General features: G+C 55.5%; 1 protein-coding gene across 1 annotated transcript; it reads left to right on the forward strand.

The window, feature by feature from the left end:
- Positions 1-195: 195 nt before the first annotated feature.
- Positions 196-17,835, forward strand: LEMD2 (LEM domain nuclear envelope protein 2). The gene is made up of 9 exons (XM_060109150.1): positions 196-1,019; positions 2,742-2,782; positions 5,991-6,066; positions 9,172-9,248; positions 10,140-10,219; positions 11,881-12,026; positions 13,009-13,110; positions 13,188-13,290; positions 16,477-17,835. The coding sequence occupies exons 1-9, from the start codon at positions 248-250 to the stop codon at positions 16,625-16,627; spliced, it is 1,548 nt and encodes a 515-aa protein (XP_059965133.1). The 5' UTR covers positions 196-247; the 3' UTR covers positions 16,628-17,835.
- Positions 17,836-18,711: the final 876 nt, after the last annotated feature.

Here is an 18,711-nt window from a genome sequence, read left to right on the forward strand (position 1 = left end):
CAAAACGCCAATAACCCCCAGACCTCCCCAACATGGCAGCCTTGGAGGTTGATTCTGACCTCCTCATCATGGCCCGCCCATAGGGCGGTGCAGACCTTCTCAACATGGCGGTTAAGAACGACCTTCTCAACATGGCGCGGGCCCCGCCTGCTCCAGCGCGGGCCCCGCCTGCTCCGCCGCGGCCGCCGGCGGGAACAGTTCCGGGTGCGGTGTGCGCCGGGGGCAGGCGGGGGGTGGCGTCCTGGCCATGGCCGGCCTCTCGGACCTGGAGCTGCGGCGGGAGCTGCAGGCCCTGGGCTTCCAGCCAGGACCCATCACCGACACCACCCGGAACGTCTATCGCAACAAGCTGCGCCGCCTGCGGGGCGAGGTCCGGCTGCGCGGCGAGGAGCGGCTGCGGGAGGAGGCCCGGGCAAGGGGCGAGGAGCGGCTGCGCGAGGAGGCCCGGGCAAGGGGCGAGGAGCGGCTGCGCGAGGAGGCCCGGCTGCGCGAGGAGGCTCCGCTTCGCGCCCGGCCCGCTGCGTCCTCCCTGCGGTCGGAGCCCTGGCTCTCCTCGCTGGCCTCGGGCCCGGCCTACGCGACCACTGGGGCCTACGGCGACATCGGGGCCTCCGCCGCTTCCTGGTCAAAGAGCCGCGGCCTCACCTACCCGCCCCGCCCCGCGCCGCTCAGACGCCGCGCCTCGGTCCGGGGCAGCTCCGAGGAGGACGAGGACTGCCGGCCACTCGACAGGGCCGCGCCGGGCCCCGGACACGGAGTCCGTCGGTGGTGGGCCTCGTCTCCGGCCCCGGTGCGGCCGTCCTCCGCCCTCCTCGGTCCCGACCCGCGCCCGGGCCTGCGGGCGACGAGAGCGGGCCATGCGGGCGCGGCGCGGGCCCGGCCCGAGGTGGGGCGGCGGCTGGAGCGCTACCTCTCCCGGCTCCTGCTCTGGGCCAGCCTGGGGCTGCTGCTCGTCTTCCTGGGCATCCTCTGGGTGAAGATGGGCAAGCCCTCGGCGCCGCAGGAGGCGGAGGACAACAGTACGTCCCGGGCCGGCGCAGGGGAGGGCCTTGAGCGCGCGTGTGTCCACCAGGATAATCCCCCCACCCCCACCCCCACCCCCACCCCGGTCCTCTCAGCACCAGGCTGAACAGTTCCGGGGCTTGTCAGATGTCTATGGCCGTCTTCTTCCCTCCAGACTTTGACTTTCCTTCCTCCAGTTATGGGAGGAGAGGGCTGGGATTCCTGCATCTGCAATAATTTCTGTCTTCACTTCCTCCTATTCTCATTTTCTGCCCTAGCCCTCCCTACTAAGCTCCCTTTCAACCACGTGCTGGAAGCAATCTTTCTGTGGTCACTTTTATTCTCCCTCTCCAAAGAAAGCTCTCTAACACACCCCTGCAAAGGTCCACCCCCATTGCTTTTGAGTTCTTTCTTCCCTTTTGATTTCTTGCTCTTTCACACATTAGTGCCCGTTTGAAGGCACCCCAGGTGTCACTGCTCACAGATAGGCTCTGGTTTGGTGCAACTTCGCAGCACCAAAAAAGCCACATACTCCACTTCTTTGGACCACAGGACCCTCATTTGTCAAAAGATTATACTAGCCCTGCCTCTGAGATAGGTGTGGAAGAGCCTTTTAAAGAGTTTAAACTGATGTAAATGATGGCATTTATCACTGCAGCACCTTCTTGGGGTGTGTTAAAAGAGAGGGTCCCGTGACTCAAGGATGTTCCCAGCCATGCTTCTGTCCACAGATAGTTCCGTGATAAGACATGCCAACAAGAAGTCTGCAGGATACAGTATGTTAACGAATAGTTAAGGGTTTGTGTTTCCTAAAAGGAAAATTTGCTTCTTCCATAATTCTGGGCTCTAGGCTAATAGGAAACAGCACAGAGACCATTTCTTTATAAATTTAAGTATAAAATGACTCTAGTTCACTGACCTTTAATATTCTTTGCAAAGAATGATTGTGATTAATACTATTCCCAGCCTCTAGCCCAGGCCACATCTTTCCACGCCTAGCAGGAACAGCCAAAATGCAGGGAAAGGCGAAATTATGTCTTAGCTGTTGCAGCAGATGGATATTTGGGTGGATGAACACGTCTGTGGGCACAGGGATCCCAGGCTCGTGCACACACCCAAATAATTTCTTGTCTATGAGAGCAGTTTAATCCACCTGCTAGAGAAATTAAGCAGTCCCAGGAGTGTCATGGTACTGTACTGGTACTAACTATAACTATTTACATTGGTGACGTCAAAAAATCGGTATACTGTCGTATTCACTGCTGAGATGCTTTAAGACAATAGCTCCTGGATAAATACTGGGATTTACCTGGAATTCCCCTCCCACGATAGTGTTAACCCCTGTTTAACATAACGTGTACAATTTATAAAACCATCATACGTGTTGTCTTGTTTGAGACTAAGCCTGAGTTAAGCAAGGAAGGCTTTAGTGATCCCATGTTATGATGAAGAAACAGGTTCAGAGTGGTTAAGTGAATAGTTGCCTACTATCCTGTGGCTAATCATTTTCCCCTGGGATTAGAACACAGCTGTACTAATCCCTAATCCAAGACCGAGAACCCCTTACGTTTTTTACTGTCCGCATTTTTAAAATGCCTCATTTCGATGACATCTTTCTATATCCCCCCCCCTTATGTTGGTAATGTTTTACTTACCCTGAATTTTGAGAGTGATCCCTTTTTGTACCCTTTCCCACAACCCGCACTTTTAATTTCCTCTGTTTCTTTTCTTGGTCTCAGTGAAATTATTGCCAGTGGACTGTGAGACAAAAACAGATGAGGTGAGTTCGAGTTTCTCTAGCTTTTGCTCTTCCTCCCAAGGATGTCGGCCTCCATCAGGAGGTAAACTTGCCCAGAAAAACATCATAATAGGATCGCTTTCAGGAGTGCTTCCTGTAATGTACCAGAATCATATTGTGTTTTGTGATGTATGTGTCAGACTCAGTTGTCGCAGTGAAGGAGTACTTGAAACAGAGAGGATTGACCTTCCAAGATCCAACCCCCGGCTTGTTACGGGAACTCTCCCATCAATCGCAGCATTAAGGACTTTGGTCTTCTGCCTAAGTCGATCTGGGGGGATGCAGTAGGTTGTAGTCAAGGGACCTCTCACGCTCCCCTTGCTTCAGGAGGAAGGGCTGGCGGCTTTTTAAGCGTCAGGAGGCCAGGTTCTCAATTCCACGTTCTCCAGTTGTACGTCTGTGGCTCTGAAAATGCTGTTCTGATTTGAAACGTCATCGGGGAGTTGTTTTAAACACATCTGAAGTGAAGTTAGCCCTCTTAGTCTATAGATTTGTTTTATGAAGCTTTAATGTTCCCTACAAATAATATTTGGGGAAGGTGAGCAGCCCCATCCATTTACGAGTCATGAAAACAGCATTACCGAGGAGCTGGGGTGCTCCGGTACAGGTGGTAATCTGGGGAAGATACGAGGCAGTACATTTTCAGGTCATAAATCCTGCCAGGAGGAGCCTTGTGCTGCCAGAGGGCATGATTTAGTAGTCTAATTATTAAGTGTGCAACGGCCTGGCCTCCTGAGCCCTGAGTGCACATCTCTGGCAGCCTGGGGGCTGGGAACCACCCACGGTCATTTCCAGGCCCCTGCGTTGACTCTTTCCTGTGTTAACGAAGGGGCATCCTGACGCAGACAACCGGTTTTATTTCCCTTTGGCTTCTGCTGTGTCATATTTGGGGAGTGTTTTTAGTACACGTATTTATTGCTTTCATCCACCAGATGTCTGTGCTTCTCTATTGTTTTGTAAAAACAGACTCATAATAATTATAATCTGCCTTCTATCATAAAAACTGCAGTTGATGATTGAAGGAAGTGGCCCAGAAACATGGCCAGAAGGGGAAACTAGAATTTTGAAGAGTGAAAACAAAAACAGGGACCAAAAATACTTTTTCTGTAAGACTTCTCTGGTGATGTTAGTTTCATTTGTCTTTTATTTAGAAACGGGTTCCCTGGTTTCTGTCTCTTGGTCCTTCACACCTCTGAGTGTATCAGGCCCAAGACGAATGACAGATATGCTCCGGGGTGCTCCTCTGCGCTGGACGCACCCGGCCCCACCTGAGTGAGCCAGTCGGGCACCATCCAGGTCCTCACTAAAGACTTGCTCAGCGAGCACAGACAGGCAGGGCCTGTGCCACGACATCACAGGCTCCCTTCAGTTGCAATGTTGGGCTCGGTTGAGCTGGGGTACCCTTGGCCTTCATGGTGGGTGGACACAGGAACAGGCGTGTTGGGAGGTGCTTCTCAGCTTGGGTGAGTTTCTTGCTGAGTCTCATTCCTTGTGTGGCTCAAGCTCACCCAGAACCCAGAGGGGCATTTGGGTTTCAGATACACGCATTCTTTCCCTTCTCAGCTGACTGTGACTCTTTTTCTTTCTGCCTTTGTCCTGCTGAAACCCTGGGGATGGGCTGGGAGTGGGTGTGTTGTCTTAATCAGGCTGTCTCAGTTGTCTGGTACCTTCTGTCCTTTAGGTGATATCAGCCCTGCTTTGCCTAAATGTCTGTGAGTTTGGAACAGTATTAATTGCTACTGCTTTTTTTTTTTTTTTCCTGGTTGCGACAATAATAGATATTTAGAAAATTTGAAAAATATTGACAAAAATCGCTCGTGCTTCTGAGACCTAGAGATAATCACCATTAACGTTTTGGGAGCATTTCCTTCTCACCTTATCTCTCTGTGTATGTGTGTCTGTAGAATTGGGATCTCTGTATATTTAGTTACATTTGACACTTAATTATCAACTTTTCCCATATTGTTAAATAGCATTTAAAAAGTAGTTGGGGTTTCTCACTCTACTAGGAGGCATGTCAGTTGTTTCTGGACATTTATAGTCGTGTGCGTAAATCTTGGTCGCATCATTTCATACCTTGTAAAGGCATTAGGGTCTTTAGGCCATGTGAAGGGACAAATCTTGGTCTCTGAGACTGTTAGAAACCAAATTAGGTCAGGGCAACAAATGAGCCCCGAGAAGGAAAACGACCTTGGTTCCTTCTGTAGCTGCAGAGCCAGGTCCAGAACCCAGACCTTCGACTTCCAGTGCAGGACTCTGCCCAGTGACAACCCCCAAGAGGCCTGGAGTTCGAGGGGTGGGGGCTTGGAGTCGACTGGCCACACTCAAGTGGCTCCACCATCTACTATGAACTGTGGGTTCTTGGTGGCCCACTTAAGGTCTCTAAACCTTGGACCCCTCGCCTGAGAAATTGGGGTACAGTGAGGAGAGCAGCGAGGATGCAGTGCTCCCTCACATATAGACCACTCAGCATGGCACCTGGCCTGTCGTCCACTCTCAAGGAAGAGTGGTCTTTTTTAAATGTCCCAAATCCAGTAAGTCTAGCAAAACGGTGTCCCCACTGTTACAGGTGCTGAAGGAGTGAATGTGCAGATACTCTGATTTTCTCAGACAGGTGACATTTATTTTCTCCCTACAGTTGCAAGATTCCTCGAAATTTTCCATTTCCAGGGAAACGCAGTCTAAGATTAAACATTTGCATCAGATAATCCACAAAGTAGACAATCCACAGGCAGACCGTAGACACTTGGCTCTCCAAAAACGGACAGGAATGGCCCACGTGGGAGACCAGACTGCATCGTGCAGCGTTTGCTCTTCCCTCCGAGGAGACTGGGCTCCTGCATTTCCCCACAACCACACCGCCCCTGCTCCACTGCCCCACCAATGGCCTTTATTCCAATGGGGACCACGGGGCAGAGGCCCAGGAGCCTCCAGGATGGTGGACCCTTAGTTACTGTGTCTGCTGTCCATCTGCCTCTGCTTTTACGGTGTTCTTTTCAGTCAGTTAACCCAGTATTTATCGGCCCTATTCCTGGGCCCACCCCTTTGCAGAATTTGTTGTCGTTGTTTTAAAGTATGAGGTGTACCTTGCTGTTGAGTCCTTGACGGTGTAGCTGAAGAGGTAAAATCAGACAGATAGGCCCCCCTCACCCACCCCTCCTTGCTGACCGCTTGTCCCGTGCCCTTCCAGTTCTGTCAGGCCAAGCAGAAGGCGGCCTTGCTGGAGGTGCTGCACGAGCTGTACAACTTCCTGGCCATCCAAGCCGGTGAGTAGGTCTCCCGAGGCCCACGACTCCTCATGAGCGGGTTGTGGGCTGAGATGCTGTGTCATCTCCCAGAAGACACGCTCAGAAGCCCAGTCTCCCCTTCCCTGCCTCCCCACAGACGCATCTTGTTTAAGCCTTGCATCTGGGCAAAACGCATAGGTTCCTGAAGGATCCCAGGGGTCCTGGCACGTGCATAGGCCTTTCAGCAGATGTGCCTCCTTCTCTGGGATGCGCCCCACCTAATGTTCTGGGGGTCAGTGTTGCACTGGAAGGGCCCAGGCCTCAGGTCTTCTCAGAGTCTGGGTCCCCGAACCTGGAGGGCCTCCCTGTACCAGGTGGTCGGCCCAGCTCGGTGCAGAGGCCTCTGCAGGTGGAGCGGTCTGAGCGGTGGGCCAAGCACCTTCAGGCCCAGCCCGCCCTCCTGGGCCCTAGTGTCCCATGTCCCCATCTGGCTGTGGGACACCGGACAAGTCCCTGACATCTCAGGGCCTCAGTCTCCCCATCTGACTGAATGATCTTGGGTCTGTCTTTTCTTAACCAAATGAAAGCCAAGTGCTGTTCTCTAGATGCCCCCCTGAAATCTCCATCCAAAAGGCTCCCCCACTGTTTTCTTTGGTAAACATGTTCCTTGAGGCCAGAGATGGCACCTGCATTATACTGTGTCCTGCCCAACACCTGGCATCCAGGAGGCTCTCCAAATCACTGATGACGTGGGTGACGGCTCAGGGCTTGTGCCTGTGTTAAGTGTACTCGACGCGAGAACCAGACGTCAGTCTGTGGGAGGCTCAAGGGGCGCCTCTCACCTGTAGGGCCAACCCTTGTCTAAGGCTGTCGCCGGGAAGTCAAGGTTGGGTGGACCTGTACTGGGCCCTCAGTCCTCAGGGCCAGTCTTGTGGGCCTCAACTCTGCCACCTCCTCCCTCCTGACTGCTGGGAGACTGGGGTGGTCAGGGAGGCCTCTGTGAGCTCCTCGGAGGAGAGGTAGGAGTTGGGGCTCACAGCATCACAGTCATCTGTGGCCCAGGTGCTTGGCATATAAATTCTGGCCTGAGGGGGTGTTTGAAACCTTTGTGACTCAATTGTGGTCCAAGGTCCAGCCACATCAGTGTCACCTGGGAGCTTACTGGAAAATGCAGAATCTTAGTCCCATCTCAAACCTATTGAATCAAAGTCTGAATTTTACTAAGACCCCCAGGATATAAAGTCGAGAAGCTCTGCTCTTAAACTGTGGATCCTAGTAGACAGTTCTCCTCCATCCCACCCTCCTTGTGTGGTCCTGGCTCATGCCATCAAGGGGCCTAGTACCCACCGTCTTCCCACAAGCCAGGCAGGGGCAGCCCTGAGGGTACGCATCTCAGTGAGACAGGCCGCAGGGGCGTGCAGGCTCTGTATTCAGCCATACTCCCTCCCCCCACCTCCTGCTGGAGGTCAGCTATGGACAGGGCACTGGCTGGCCTTTGCGGGATACAAGGTGACTCAGCCCAGAATCCTGCCCACAGGCTGCCTGTGGTCTAGTAGAAGAAATAGGCCACCTACCCCCCTGACCACTGAGTGGTATAAAATGCCATTGGATGAGAACCAAGAGGCCAGAACTTCTGGGAGGCACAATGCCTTTTAGCTAGAGTGGTCAGGAAAGCGTCACAGGGGAGGTGGCATCTGTGCCAGGCCTTGAAGCCCAGGTGGGATTAGTTACATATTTGTGGGGGAAAGGTGGGGCCAGAGAGGCAGGAAATTATAGGGTCAGAGATGGAAGCAGCTTTACGAGGAAGGAGAAACAGAGGGAATGGAGTTTGGAAAGGCCAATTGAGTCCCACCCTGGCTGGCCATGGTTGCCAGGCCTCCAGGAGTCCCTTCTGAAGGCAGTGAGGGCCGGGAAGGCTTTTGAGCAGGCGGGTGATGGACAGAGAGCCAGGTGCCAGGGAGGCAAATGGGGCAGCGGTTTGAGTGGAGCAGTGTCAGTTTAAGCAGAATCATTTTAAAGCTTTGTTGACCAAACATGGATGAGAAAGGGGAGAGGAGGAAACCAGGAGACCTTGGCAGTGGTCCTGGCAGGCCTAGGCAGGGCAGGGTGATCTGGGTGGGGCAGGAGCACAAGAGAAGCCAACTGACTCTCAGGGGACCCAGAAGGATGAGATCAACTTTGAAACAGGAGGATTTGGCTGTGTTAGGGGGTGAGGGGCAGACTTCAGTTCATTCTCAAGATTTTTAAAATATTATCTTCAGCCACTCCCTCCCCAGCACACACACAGACTGGCCATCACAGCCCCCAGGCTGTGCCAGGTCAAGGGCAGTCAGGCTGTGTATGGGGGTTAAGGATCTTGTACGGGCCCAGCCCTGCACTGTCCCTGCTTCCAAGGGATCTAGTGGTGAAGCAGCACCTGGTGGGTGAGCCACTGTGGGTGATCAAGAGCCAAGGGCTGTGGCAGGGCCCCAAGTCCAGCCGATTTGGCTAAACAAGAGACCCCTAGGGCTGGGGGCTTTTCAGAGGGGATGGGCCTTGGGCCGGGCCTGGGAGCCTGGGCAGGACTAAGGGGGAGGCTCCCAGCTCCATCCTAGGTGGGAGCCAGCCACCCAGGGTGCTCAGAAGAGAGCTTTGGAGCACCATATCGGGGCCCCAGCACATAGACACCCCTTCTTCTATGGAGCATTTTGGACATCCCTCCCTAGGGCCCCTCAAAACCTGGCATTCTAGGTCACCTGCCTGTGTCATGGGTCAAAATCCCTGCAATGCAACAGCCTCCCTGCCTTTCTTTTTTCCCAGGCTGCGTTTATTTATAGTGCCATCCCAGTGCCTTCTGAAGCTGTCTGTCTGATCCTTTTAGGGATCAGTTGCAAACAGACCTTGGTATTGGGCAGCTTTTTAGTCATTTAATGCAAATCGCTGCACTGCTTTGCAGGTCAGGTTTTAATGATCTGGAATCGATCCAAGCTAAGTGGCTTTTGATCTTGCTGCAGAGTGAAGATGCCCCACAGAAGCTGGAGCCGCCGGGCCACATGTTCCGCATCAGAGCTGATGGCTTGATTTTTGCTGCAGTTTTTAGTTGGTTTCAGGGTAAATTTTTTTCACCTCTTCTTTGTATTTGAATGTGTGTTTTTTCCCTCCTAGGTAATTTTGAATGTGGAAATCCAGAGAAGCTAAAAAGCAAATGCATTCCTGTAATGGAAGCCCAGGAATATATAGCAGTAAGTAGGCTGCAGTGCGCGTCCGTTCCCGGAAGGTCCTGGTGCTTTTGTATTGATCTTTAAAGCCCTGCGTTTTTTTCCCCCTTTTTGTTTTGTGTTTGCTTTCCTTTTTAAAAAAAAAAAATTTTTTTAACTCAGTTGAGTGTTAGGTTACCTTAAGTTAAGGCAGTGACGGGGTGACTGGGCCCAAGGTGAGCTGTGAGCCAGAGCCAGGCCTGCCGCAGCTCGTTCCTGACCTGCTGCTCCCTGACCAGCCGGCGTGGGCTGCTGCCGCTGCCCCTTTTTTAAGTGGCCCTGTGACTTGCTCTTCCTTTGGCTCATTTTTTCCCCCCTTCTCAGCAGCCTTAAGACATTTAACCTGTCATTCTCTCCCCTCAGGATTACCGTCGGGGTTGCTCTGAGTCCATTTGATTTTCACTGTGGCCTCAGGGTGACAGGATTACAGATTTTTGGAACTGGCAGAAACCTCGTCCAATTTTCATTTCACAGATGAGGAACCTGGAGCCTAGAGAGGGGAGGGACTTGCCCAAGGCCACACAGCCGGGACTGGCCGCGGGGCCCCCACCCCGACACTTGCTTTCATCTCACTGCAGATGAGCTGCCAGCTCTCTGGCCTGGTGCTTCAGTCCTTGAGAAAATGACATGCTTCTGCTGTCTCAGACCTGCACTGTGCTCCTGTGTGTGCTTCCGCGTCACCTCCTCTGGTTATAGCCTCTTCCCTGGTATCATCAGCTACAGGCCTCCTTCCTGCCAGTGTGCTGGGCATTTAGCAGAACAGGGCCTTGGGGCAGGCGGAGGACATGGAGAGGGCTTCCTTACTCTAGCAGCAGAATAATGTCGCTCCAACTGCTCCGCCCAGATGGAAGACTAATCTCCCGCCCCCTCCCACAGAATGTGACCAGCAGCTCCTCCGCCAAGTTTGAAGCCGCACTGACCTGGATACTGAGCAGTAACAAGGACGTGGGCATCTGGTGAGTGTGGGCGGGGCGTCTGGAAGTACCTGAGGCCCTGTCATCGCCCATCAAGGTGTCTCAGGCCGGGAGGTAGAGGGCAGGTCTCCCAGCCAAGTCGTCTTGGGCCAGGCCTGAAGCTGGGCAGCGGAAGGAGAAGCATTAGGAATGCAGTGTACAGAGCAGTTTCAAAATGAGACACAAAAATCCAGGTGTCGGGGATCGCCTAGCAGTCCAGCTAAACCTGTTTCAGGTAACTCATAGTCTGTGCCCCTTTCCTTCACGGGCCCCGCACAGTTTGCTGGAGATGGCATTTTTTTGCACTTCCTTTCCTTGGTGCTAGTTTTCATTTGTAGATGAAATGATTCCGTATGTTGGTTTCACTCAGTATGGAAATTGCAAAAGGAAAGACTGGGTTTTATTCCAGCTGGGCAGTTCCACCTGTTTCTGTCTCTGGCGAGCACGGTTAGCAGAGACAGCGTGCCCTTCACCCTCCTGAAAGGCCCTATCTGGCTGCTCGGCCCAGGGGTGGGCGGGCACCAGCCACTGCCTGATACCGGAGTCCCCTGCTGGAGAGACACTCGCTTCATCGCCCCCTCCCACCCTTCAGGGTTTGTCGGGGTCTCTGTTCAGGTTACAGCTGCTGATATTAAAGCACACTCTAGGGTTTTGTTCTCTTTCTCTCTAATCTACCCAAATTACTGATTCCATCAGCAGTGCATCCAGCAGAAGCCCCTCGGGCAGCTCAGCCTAAAGCTTGATAACTGGATGCATGGCACGATTAAAATTCGTTGGCTTAAAAAAAAAAAAAGAAACTTCCCTGAGTGGCTGAGCGATTTTCCTGTGTGTTGGAAAGGCAAAAAACACGGATTTTATCCTCGGCAGCATGCACTGAAGCTGCTAACGCAGAGGAATGATGACACTGCCTTTTCACATTGAGGAGGGTGGCCTGTGGGGAGCTGAGCCTGGCTCCCACGACCAGTGTTAGAAGTGGGTCGTGAGACTTTGCTGTACAGCAGAAATTAACAGAACGTTGTAAATCAACTATACTTCAATTTAAAAAAAAAGAAGTGGGTCATGAGAAATCCGGACAGTTTGGGCACCAGCCATTCGGCTGTGCAATCCAGAGCAGGAGCTTGTTGGCTCGCTGGGAGAAGGTGGAGTGTCGGCAAGTGTCCCCACGCGTCCTGGTGCCTCCTCGCTGGGGCTGGGGTCTGGCCTCCAGGAGCCTGGCGGTGTTCGTGCTCCTGAGTCTCGTGGCACCCCACGGTCTGTGCACGTAAACAGCTTATGTGCCTCCTCATCACCGAGGAAAGGCACCCCCTCCCAGATTCTGTTTCCATTCTTGCCGTGCTGCACAAAGCCGGTGATTCCGTAAACATTTCCGTTTCTCTGTGCTGGGCGGGGGGCATCCAATTTACACTTTAATCTTCCGCCCGACAGAGGGATGCGTCACTTCAGCGGCAGGGGTTCAAGCCTGCTGCCGTCTTTAAAGTTTTATTCTTTCTAAGTAGCCAACGTGGGAAATTTCTGGGAAGAGTGCAACCAGGATAGCGAGTCCATTTTATAAGCAAGTGGAGACCTCAAAGCCCCGCCTTCCTCCTCCTTCTGCTGATAGTGAGGCTTATACAGCCGCTCCTCAGAGCTGTTGACCGTGTCTACAGCCCTGTGTCCTGTTTCAGGTTGAAAGGGGAAGACCCATCTGAGCTGGTGACCACGGTGGACAAGGTGGTCTGCCTGGAGTCCACCCGCCCCCGCATGGGTGTCGGTTGCCGCCTGAGCCGCGCCCTGCTCACGGCTGTCACCAATGTGCTCATCTTCTTCTGGTGTAAGTCCCGCCACCGTGTCACCCTGTCCCTCCCACTGCGCCTCCGGGGAGCCCAGCTCAGCAACACTTCTGGGCATGGGTGATGCGGTCTCTCGGAGTTCGTTTCTGTCTAGTGAACCTGAGGTCTGTCTCACGAAACTGAGGAGATGAACCAGTCAGCCTCTGCCCTGGGTCATCTTTCCCTTTGGAGACTGGGTGGCTGGAGCAGGAAGATAACTAGAAGACATCCTGGATTTGGGGCCGGGGGCCATCAGCATCCCCGAGAGGGTGCTGGCTTGGGCTGGAGGTGGGCATTGTCCTTTCCGGCACCCCAGACCGCAGGCCGCTCCGAGGGGGAGGCCCAGCAGGAGCTTGGCCTAATTTTACTCCCTGAACAATGTAAGCACCTCCTCAGGAGCTACAGACGCCCAGTGAAAGCAGGCAGGGCCCAGGGTGCTGAGTGGCAAAGCAGAGTCTCCCGACATGAGGGGCTGCCTTTGAGCAGAGGCCTCGGGGTGTCTCTGAAGGCCAAAGGCCGCCACACAGAAACCACCAGCTCTGCAGAGAGCTGGGTTACAAATCACAGGCCGTCTGGGCGTGCACACGGCTCCCTCCCCCTCGCTGGCAGGCACAGACATCATTATCGGCAGCAGCATCTGGAATACAAAGGGCCCGGCATGTATGTATGTATGAAATGCCATGTTCTGGTTCACAAGGGAAGAGATGAAAGCCCAGAATGAGATTGGGAGGAGCCGAGATCCAGACAGCTGGGGAGGCCTCTGTGGTGACAGCCGGAGGGAGAAAGATGATCACTTAATAGCCTGTCCTCCCTCTGCATTTCCCAGTCCTTCATTACCTGCTTACTAGCCCTGGGTCTGACACACAGTAGGTACTCAGAACCCTCTCAGCCTCCAGTGCAGTGACCTGCCCTAGTGAGACAGCCAGTGGGCGCCTGGCCGGGGAAGGTGGTGTGCATGATTAACAGTGCTTTGTTCCCTCCCAGGCTTGGCCTTTCTGTGGGGCCTCCTGATCCTCCTGAAATACCGGTGGCGGAAGTTGGAAGAGGAAGAGCAGGCCATGTATGAGATGGTGAAGAAGATTATAGGTGCGTGGCCCCCAGTGAAAGGGCTGCTGGCTCCCGCCAGGGGGTCCTCACCCTAAACAGTGCCCTCTGTCCTGCAGATGTGGTCCAGGACCACTACGTGGACTGGGAGCAGGACATGGAGCGCTACCCATACGTGGGCATCCTACACGTGCGTGACACCCTGATCCCGCCACAGAGCCGGTGAGACCCGGGTCGGACCCCACTGAGTGCCACGGAAGGAGGCCCAGAGCCTCGAGTCAGTCATGTGGGGAGGGGGGCAGTTCAGCCCCAGGATCGCTGGAGGTGGGGCACCATCCACACCTCTTGCCATCAGCTTATTAAGGCAGAGTGCAGACAAGAGGTACAGAAGCATGGTCCCGCTCCTCTGTAGAGATGGCGCTTTGGGGTGCTTTGGGGAACAAGCCCTAGGACCCGACCCCTCCCCTCCCCGCGGGGCTTTGCAGGGAAGGACCTGATGGGTTTCCATGAATGGAAGTCCAGGCACAGAACAGTAAGGGCTCTGATTCCATTGCTCTTGATTCTCATGGTCCTGCCCTCTGTGGATGTTGTTGGCTGGCTGGAGTTCCTGGTGACCACAAGATGGTGGCCAGCAGCTAGCCGGAGCAACACCTGCCTTGCAACAACCAGCAGGGGAGAGACGGGCTACCTGTTGCTCTCATGAGCAAGGGAAAACATTCCCAGAAGCCACCGGGGACACACCTCTTTGAGGCTCCGCTGGCCAGAATTGGTTACTTGTCTATTCTTCAATCAGTCGCTGGCAAGGAGGAAGAGATTGTTTTTCAAACATTTTAAACCATGGTGTACAGTCAGAAACACATCTTACCTAAGCTGTCATGGTCTAGTTCCCATGCACGAAGGCACACTCACGTAGTTGGAAACATGGTTTCACAGCAGGGAATGGGGTCAGCTTCCAGGGTGCACCGCTCATGGGAGGGGGTGGCAGGCCGTTGTCATGCCCGACTCCAGGACCACCTTCCAAATGGGCTGCGGATGCTGGGTAGATCCCTGACAAAATCAGGAGTAGGGTAGATTTGGGGGACAGAGTCCCAGGAGGCAGCCAGCAGGGCCCACTGCGGTGTCACCTCGGACTTTGCCGCAGTCTCCGGCCAGATGCCATCCTCTCTCGGATGGTGCTAAGCACTCACCCTCGCTGGATGCTCGCTGTGAGCTGGGCACTGCTCTGAGCCCTGCACAGGTGAGGCTCGCTCACTCCACCCTCAGCATGGCCCTCGGAGGGAGTACATTGAGGACACCACTGTACAGATGAGGACACTGAGGCACAGGGAGGTTAAGAACGTGCTCAGAGACCCAGGGCTGGTGCCCCTTCTGTGTTCCCAGTGCCAGGCTCTGTGGTCGAGGTCACCCCGTTCTGTCAACCCAAGAGGAGCTGGAAGAGTAGAGCATCTAAGGGCCCCTTTTAAATGTGAAAATGCTGAATAACGCTCATGCCCACCCCACCCCCTGGACAGTGGCAGGCAGGAAGCTTAGAGCAGACCAGCCACGGTGTGGGGCTTGTGCTAGCTGTTGGTCCCCAGCATGAGTCTGCCACACAGCCCTCCAGCTCTGAGGGGAGGCCACTGGTAGATCCAGACTCCCCCCTAATTCCTGGACCTGCCAGAATTCATCATCATGTGACCATGGGTAACGCCATGTCTGAGCTGTAATACAGAGATAATCCCACTGCCTTGCAGAGGGCTGTGTTGAAGAGAGGCCATCATTCATTCATTTTCTCAACAAATGTTTATTGAGCACCTACTGCATGCCACACTCTACTGGGTCATGGGGAGACGGGGAGAGGAAGAAGCAAAAATCCCTGCGCTGCTGGAGCATTGGTTCTGGGGAGAAAGAAGACAAGACGCATAAGGAAAGTGTGTTGCCACTAGGTAGTGGCAGGTCTTAAGGAAAGGGGAGCAGGGTGTCAGAGAGGTGGCCTCCCACCTCACCGAGGCAGCACGGAGCACTTGAGCCCTCATCAAAGGGCAGCACTCATGATCATTTTAATAAGAGCAGGAAGTGGCACTGCAGCTTATCAGGGGTTTGAGCCACCACACCTCGGCTCCTGTGCATCAGCAGAGACTGCAGGCGGGCAGCTGCCCCGCAGGGTCTGGACCCCTGTCCGTGAACCCAGGAGGCTCAGCCGCCCGGTCAGTGTAGCTGAGCTCTCGACTCGTAAGGACCCATCAGCTCCTGTGGGCCCTGTGTGGGCACACTGTCCTGTGCATGAGGGCCCACTTGTGGGAGGTTGGGGGAGATCTGAAGAGCTTGTCCAGGGAGGCACACGGGGGTGGCTTGTACATCACCTGGTAATGGGCAGCCTGGGAAGGGGGCTGGGGATGAGGCCGTGGCCCCCACATGGTGCCAATACCCCCACCTCCGGGACCCGGTGTGAGGGGCTCAGCCCCCAGGGCCTGTGTGGCAGGGCTAGACCAGCCAAGTGGGGGCTGCTGAACAGCCGTGGAGTTTGGTTGGCAGCAGGACCTCACCACCCCGGGAAGAAAGCCCCACCACCCGACTCTGCCTCCTGACACGCGGGCCACCCCGGGAGTTTCCCTCCATTTGCGCTCCCCCAGCTGAACCCCCTGCTTCCACACATACCCATATTCGCTCGGCACATGTGGGGTGCTGGGGAGTGGTCTGCAGTCAGACAGGAGGCCGGGGCTCACCAAAGCATAGGTGTCAAAGCAGCCCTCCCCCACTGCCCTGGAATCTTCCTGTCTAGTTTGGAGGGGGAACGAGGAAATAGGGGGCTGTCTGAGGGGTCCAATGCCCCGGGGATCCAGCAGAGCAGGAACTCTGGTGTCTGCGGAGGGGCCCTACCTGGTGGCTCAGGTTCCAAAAGCAGCTCCGGCGTCTTGGCCTCCCCGGTTGGATGCCTAGTTCATCCCCATCCCGAAGTGCTGTGGAGTCTGGACTCAACAGCCCAGTGGCCACTCTTTAATTAGCCCACACGAGGCATTAAAATGCAGCCTGCACTGGAAGCGGGGGTTGGGGGGGGCCGCCTGGCCGGGCTGTAGCAGTAATGGGTCCCAGCAAGAGTCTTCCCACTTGGACACCCGGTTGGTGGGGGGGGGGGGGGGCGCAGCGCTCCAGCCCTTTTCAGCTCCCTTTAATTGAACGCTTTTGAAGCAGAGAATGTTGAGGAATCATTTCTCTGGGGCCCATGAAATTTCTCTCCTCTGCAGGAGTCCAGTTAGTACCTGACTGCTCTTCTTCCCACAGATAAATTCTGTGTGGGCTCTTGGAGCTTTGTGCCCCCTTTTGTACAGAGGGCATCCAGAGACCAGCTTGCCTCTCTTGGCAGCGCTGGGCACAGCGGCCAAGGGCGCCGCTTGCCTGCTGAGCCTGCACCCCCATCCCTCGTTGCAGGAGACGCATGAAGCGGGTCTGGGACCGGGCCGTGGAGTTCCTGGCCTCCAACGAATCCCGGATCCAGACAGAGTCCCACCGCGTGGCCGGAGAAGACATGCTGGTGTGGAGATGGACTAAGCCCTCTTCCTTCTCTGACTCAGAGCGATAAACCCTGGGCAGGGGCCTGTTCCCAATCAGCCTGTCCCCGGCCAGTCCCCTCCAGGGACGTGAGAGGGCCACCATCCTGCTGGTGCTGAGTTCACACTTGCCTTGACTTTCACCCTCCTCCTGACCCTGGTTCCAAAGGTGTCTCTGTGAGACTCTTCAGAGACGAGCTTTCAGAAGGAAAGCGTGGGCTTCCTCGAAAGGCCAGGGGAGAAGGCCAGGTGGGCAGCTGCCCTCTGCGTTGGTCCGCTCCTCCCTGCCCCATTTTGTTGGCAGAAAGGGGAGAAGGGTTTTTCATGAAAAGATAAAAGCTCAGCAGCCATGAGCCCCTGCAGAGCAAGTGTGCAGCTGGGTGTGCGGAGCACGCGGCAGGGAGGTGGGCCCCGCGCCCGTGGGAGGTGGGTCGGGGTGGCGGCTGGGACAGCAGGGGTTGGGGAGCAGCTCGGTCATGTGCCTTTGGGGGGTGTTACGTGGGAGCTCAAGGGTGAGGGGAGAAAGCCTGTCCTGTAGCTGGATTGGGCCTCTTATCCCGGAGGGGTAAGGTGCTAGAAATTAGAACAAGTATTGTAGGAGAACTGTCTAGACACGCGGCCCCGGGCACACGGGGCCTCAGGTCAGGAGGAATGAGCAGCTAGGGTGGCCCCGGAGGAACCTGGAGTCGGCGACGACGCGCCCCCCCAGAGCAGAGAGGAGGGTCGAGCCGCCGCCAGCCCCTATCTGGGCGGCCCCGCCGGAGGCGGCCTCCCCAGCCCAGGCCTGCAGCCGCGGCGCGTCACCCGATCGCGCTCCAGGACCTGCGGATCTGCGCACTTCTATGGGCGAAGATCGCCTCGTTTACGGCGACCACGCCTCCCCATCCCGCGCACTTTGGCGGGAACTTCAGCCAGCGGTTTCAGTGCGCGGGGTGCGGCCGCACCTCCTCCCCATGCTGGCCGCCGGGAGCGATCCCGCTGCGCGGACCTTTGCCCGCCCGCCAGCGCCTCCCCGCCAGGCGGAGCGACCTCCGGAAACCTCCGCGGGGACCTTATTAGTTAAGGGCCGAGAGCCTCTCCATCAGAGCAGCATCTCCACAAGTTCTCGTCCGCGGCGGGCGGGAGAGGGGGCGAGCCGAGAAGACGGAACAGCTGCCTCCAAAAGGCATTAAGCACCTCTCTCTGGTCTTATTGGTTTTTTGTTTCCCTAATAAAGCGCCAGTCTTTCTCATTTGAGCAATACTCTCTCTCATTTCCTCTGATGTCTGGGTGATCGGCGGGGCTGGAATCCGAGCGCCGGTGCCGTGGCAACGCAACAGTCTCATAATCAGGCTCCAGCCAGAAGAAGAAACTGCAACAGGCTTCACTGTCAGGGCTGAAACTGTTGGATAAATAAACTATTTATTAAAAATGGATGTGTTTCTCGTCCGTGGTTCTTTTCCTCTCCCCTCAAAGCAATGTGTAAGGAGAGGCAACGTCCTGAGTCATTAAGCGCTGGCCCAGGAGAGGTCAGCTGGGAGAGAAGGTGGGAGCGGCCTCCCTGTGACGGGTTCTCGGGCAAACCACATACCTCGGAGCCTTGGTTTCCACGTTTATAACACGGTGTGACGACCTACCCTGCAGGGTGAACTCGCAAGATGCATGCCTGGTTCCTGTGGGTGGCAAGGAGTGGGGGCCAATAGAGCCTCTTTCTTCCGGCCCCATTTCTGCCTCCCTCGAGGCCCCAGAGGCTCCTGGAGGTGCTCAGCACCAGCCCTGGGAGGGGGAGGAAGGAGGAGGCGGGTGAGGTTGGACGGGGCCTCTTGGCAGCTGATGGTGTCACTGGGGAGAACAGCACAGCCCGGGGGACACATGGGGGTCCCCCACCTGCAGTGGAGGCAGGGGTTTGCTGGGAGTGCTTTGGGGGTCCTGCCGCTTTCCACCAGCACTGCCTCTACCCTGGGGTCGCAGCGAGTGAACTGCTGGCATTGGGGGTCCGCGCCCCATGTGGCGGGGCCTTCGTTTTCTCAGCCTGGGAGGAAGGCTGCTCCACCACCCTGCCGGCCCGTCCACACAGGTCCGACTGGTACGTGAGCGCCATCCTGCTATCCTCCCATTAGCTGGAAACTCGGTGGGT

The sequence above is a fragment of the Mesoplodon densirostris genome, chromosome 10 (assembly GCF_025265405.1).
Source record: "Mesoplodon densirostris isolate mMesDen1 chromosome 10, mMesDen1 primary haplotype, whole genome shotgun sequence".
Lineage (NCBI taxonomy): Eukaryota > Metazoa > Chordata > Mammalia > Artiodactyla > Ziphiidae > Mesoplodon > Mesoplodon densirostris.

Bases quoted from the DNA above. Each gene is read 5' to 3' on its own strand.
- LEMD2 (XM_060109150.1), top strand. From the start codon at position 248: ATGGCCGGCCTCTCGGACCTGGAGCTGCGGCGGGAGCTGCAGGCCCTG. The intron at 2,783-5,990 runs GTGAGTTCGAGT...GTGCCCTTCCAG, and splicing joins GTGAGACAAAAACAGATGAG to TTCTGTCAGGCCAAGCAGAA. The intron at 13,291-16,476 runs GTGAGACCCGGG...CCCTCGTTGCAG, and splicing joins CTGATCCCGCCACAGAGCCG to GAGACGCATGAAGCGGGTCT.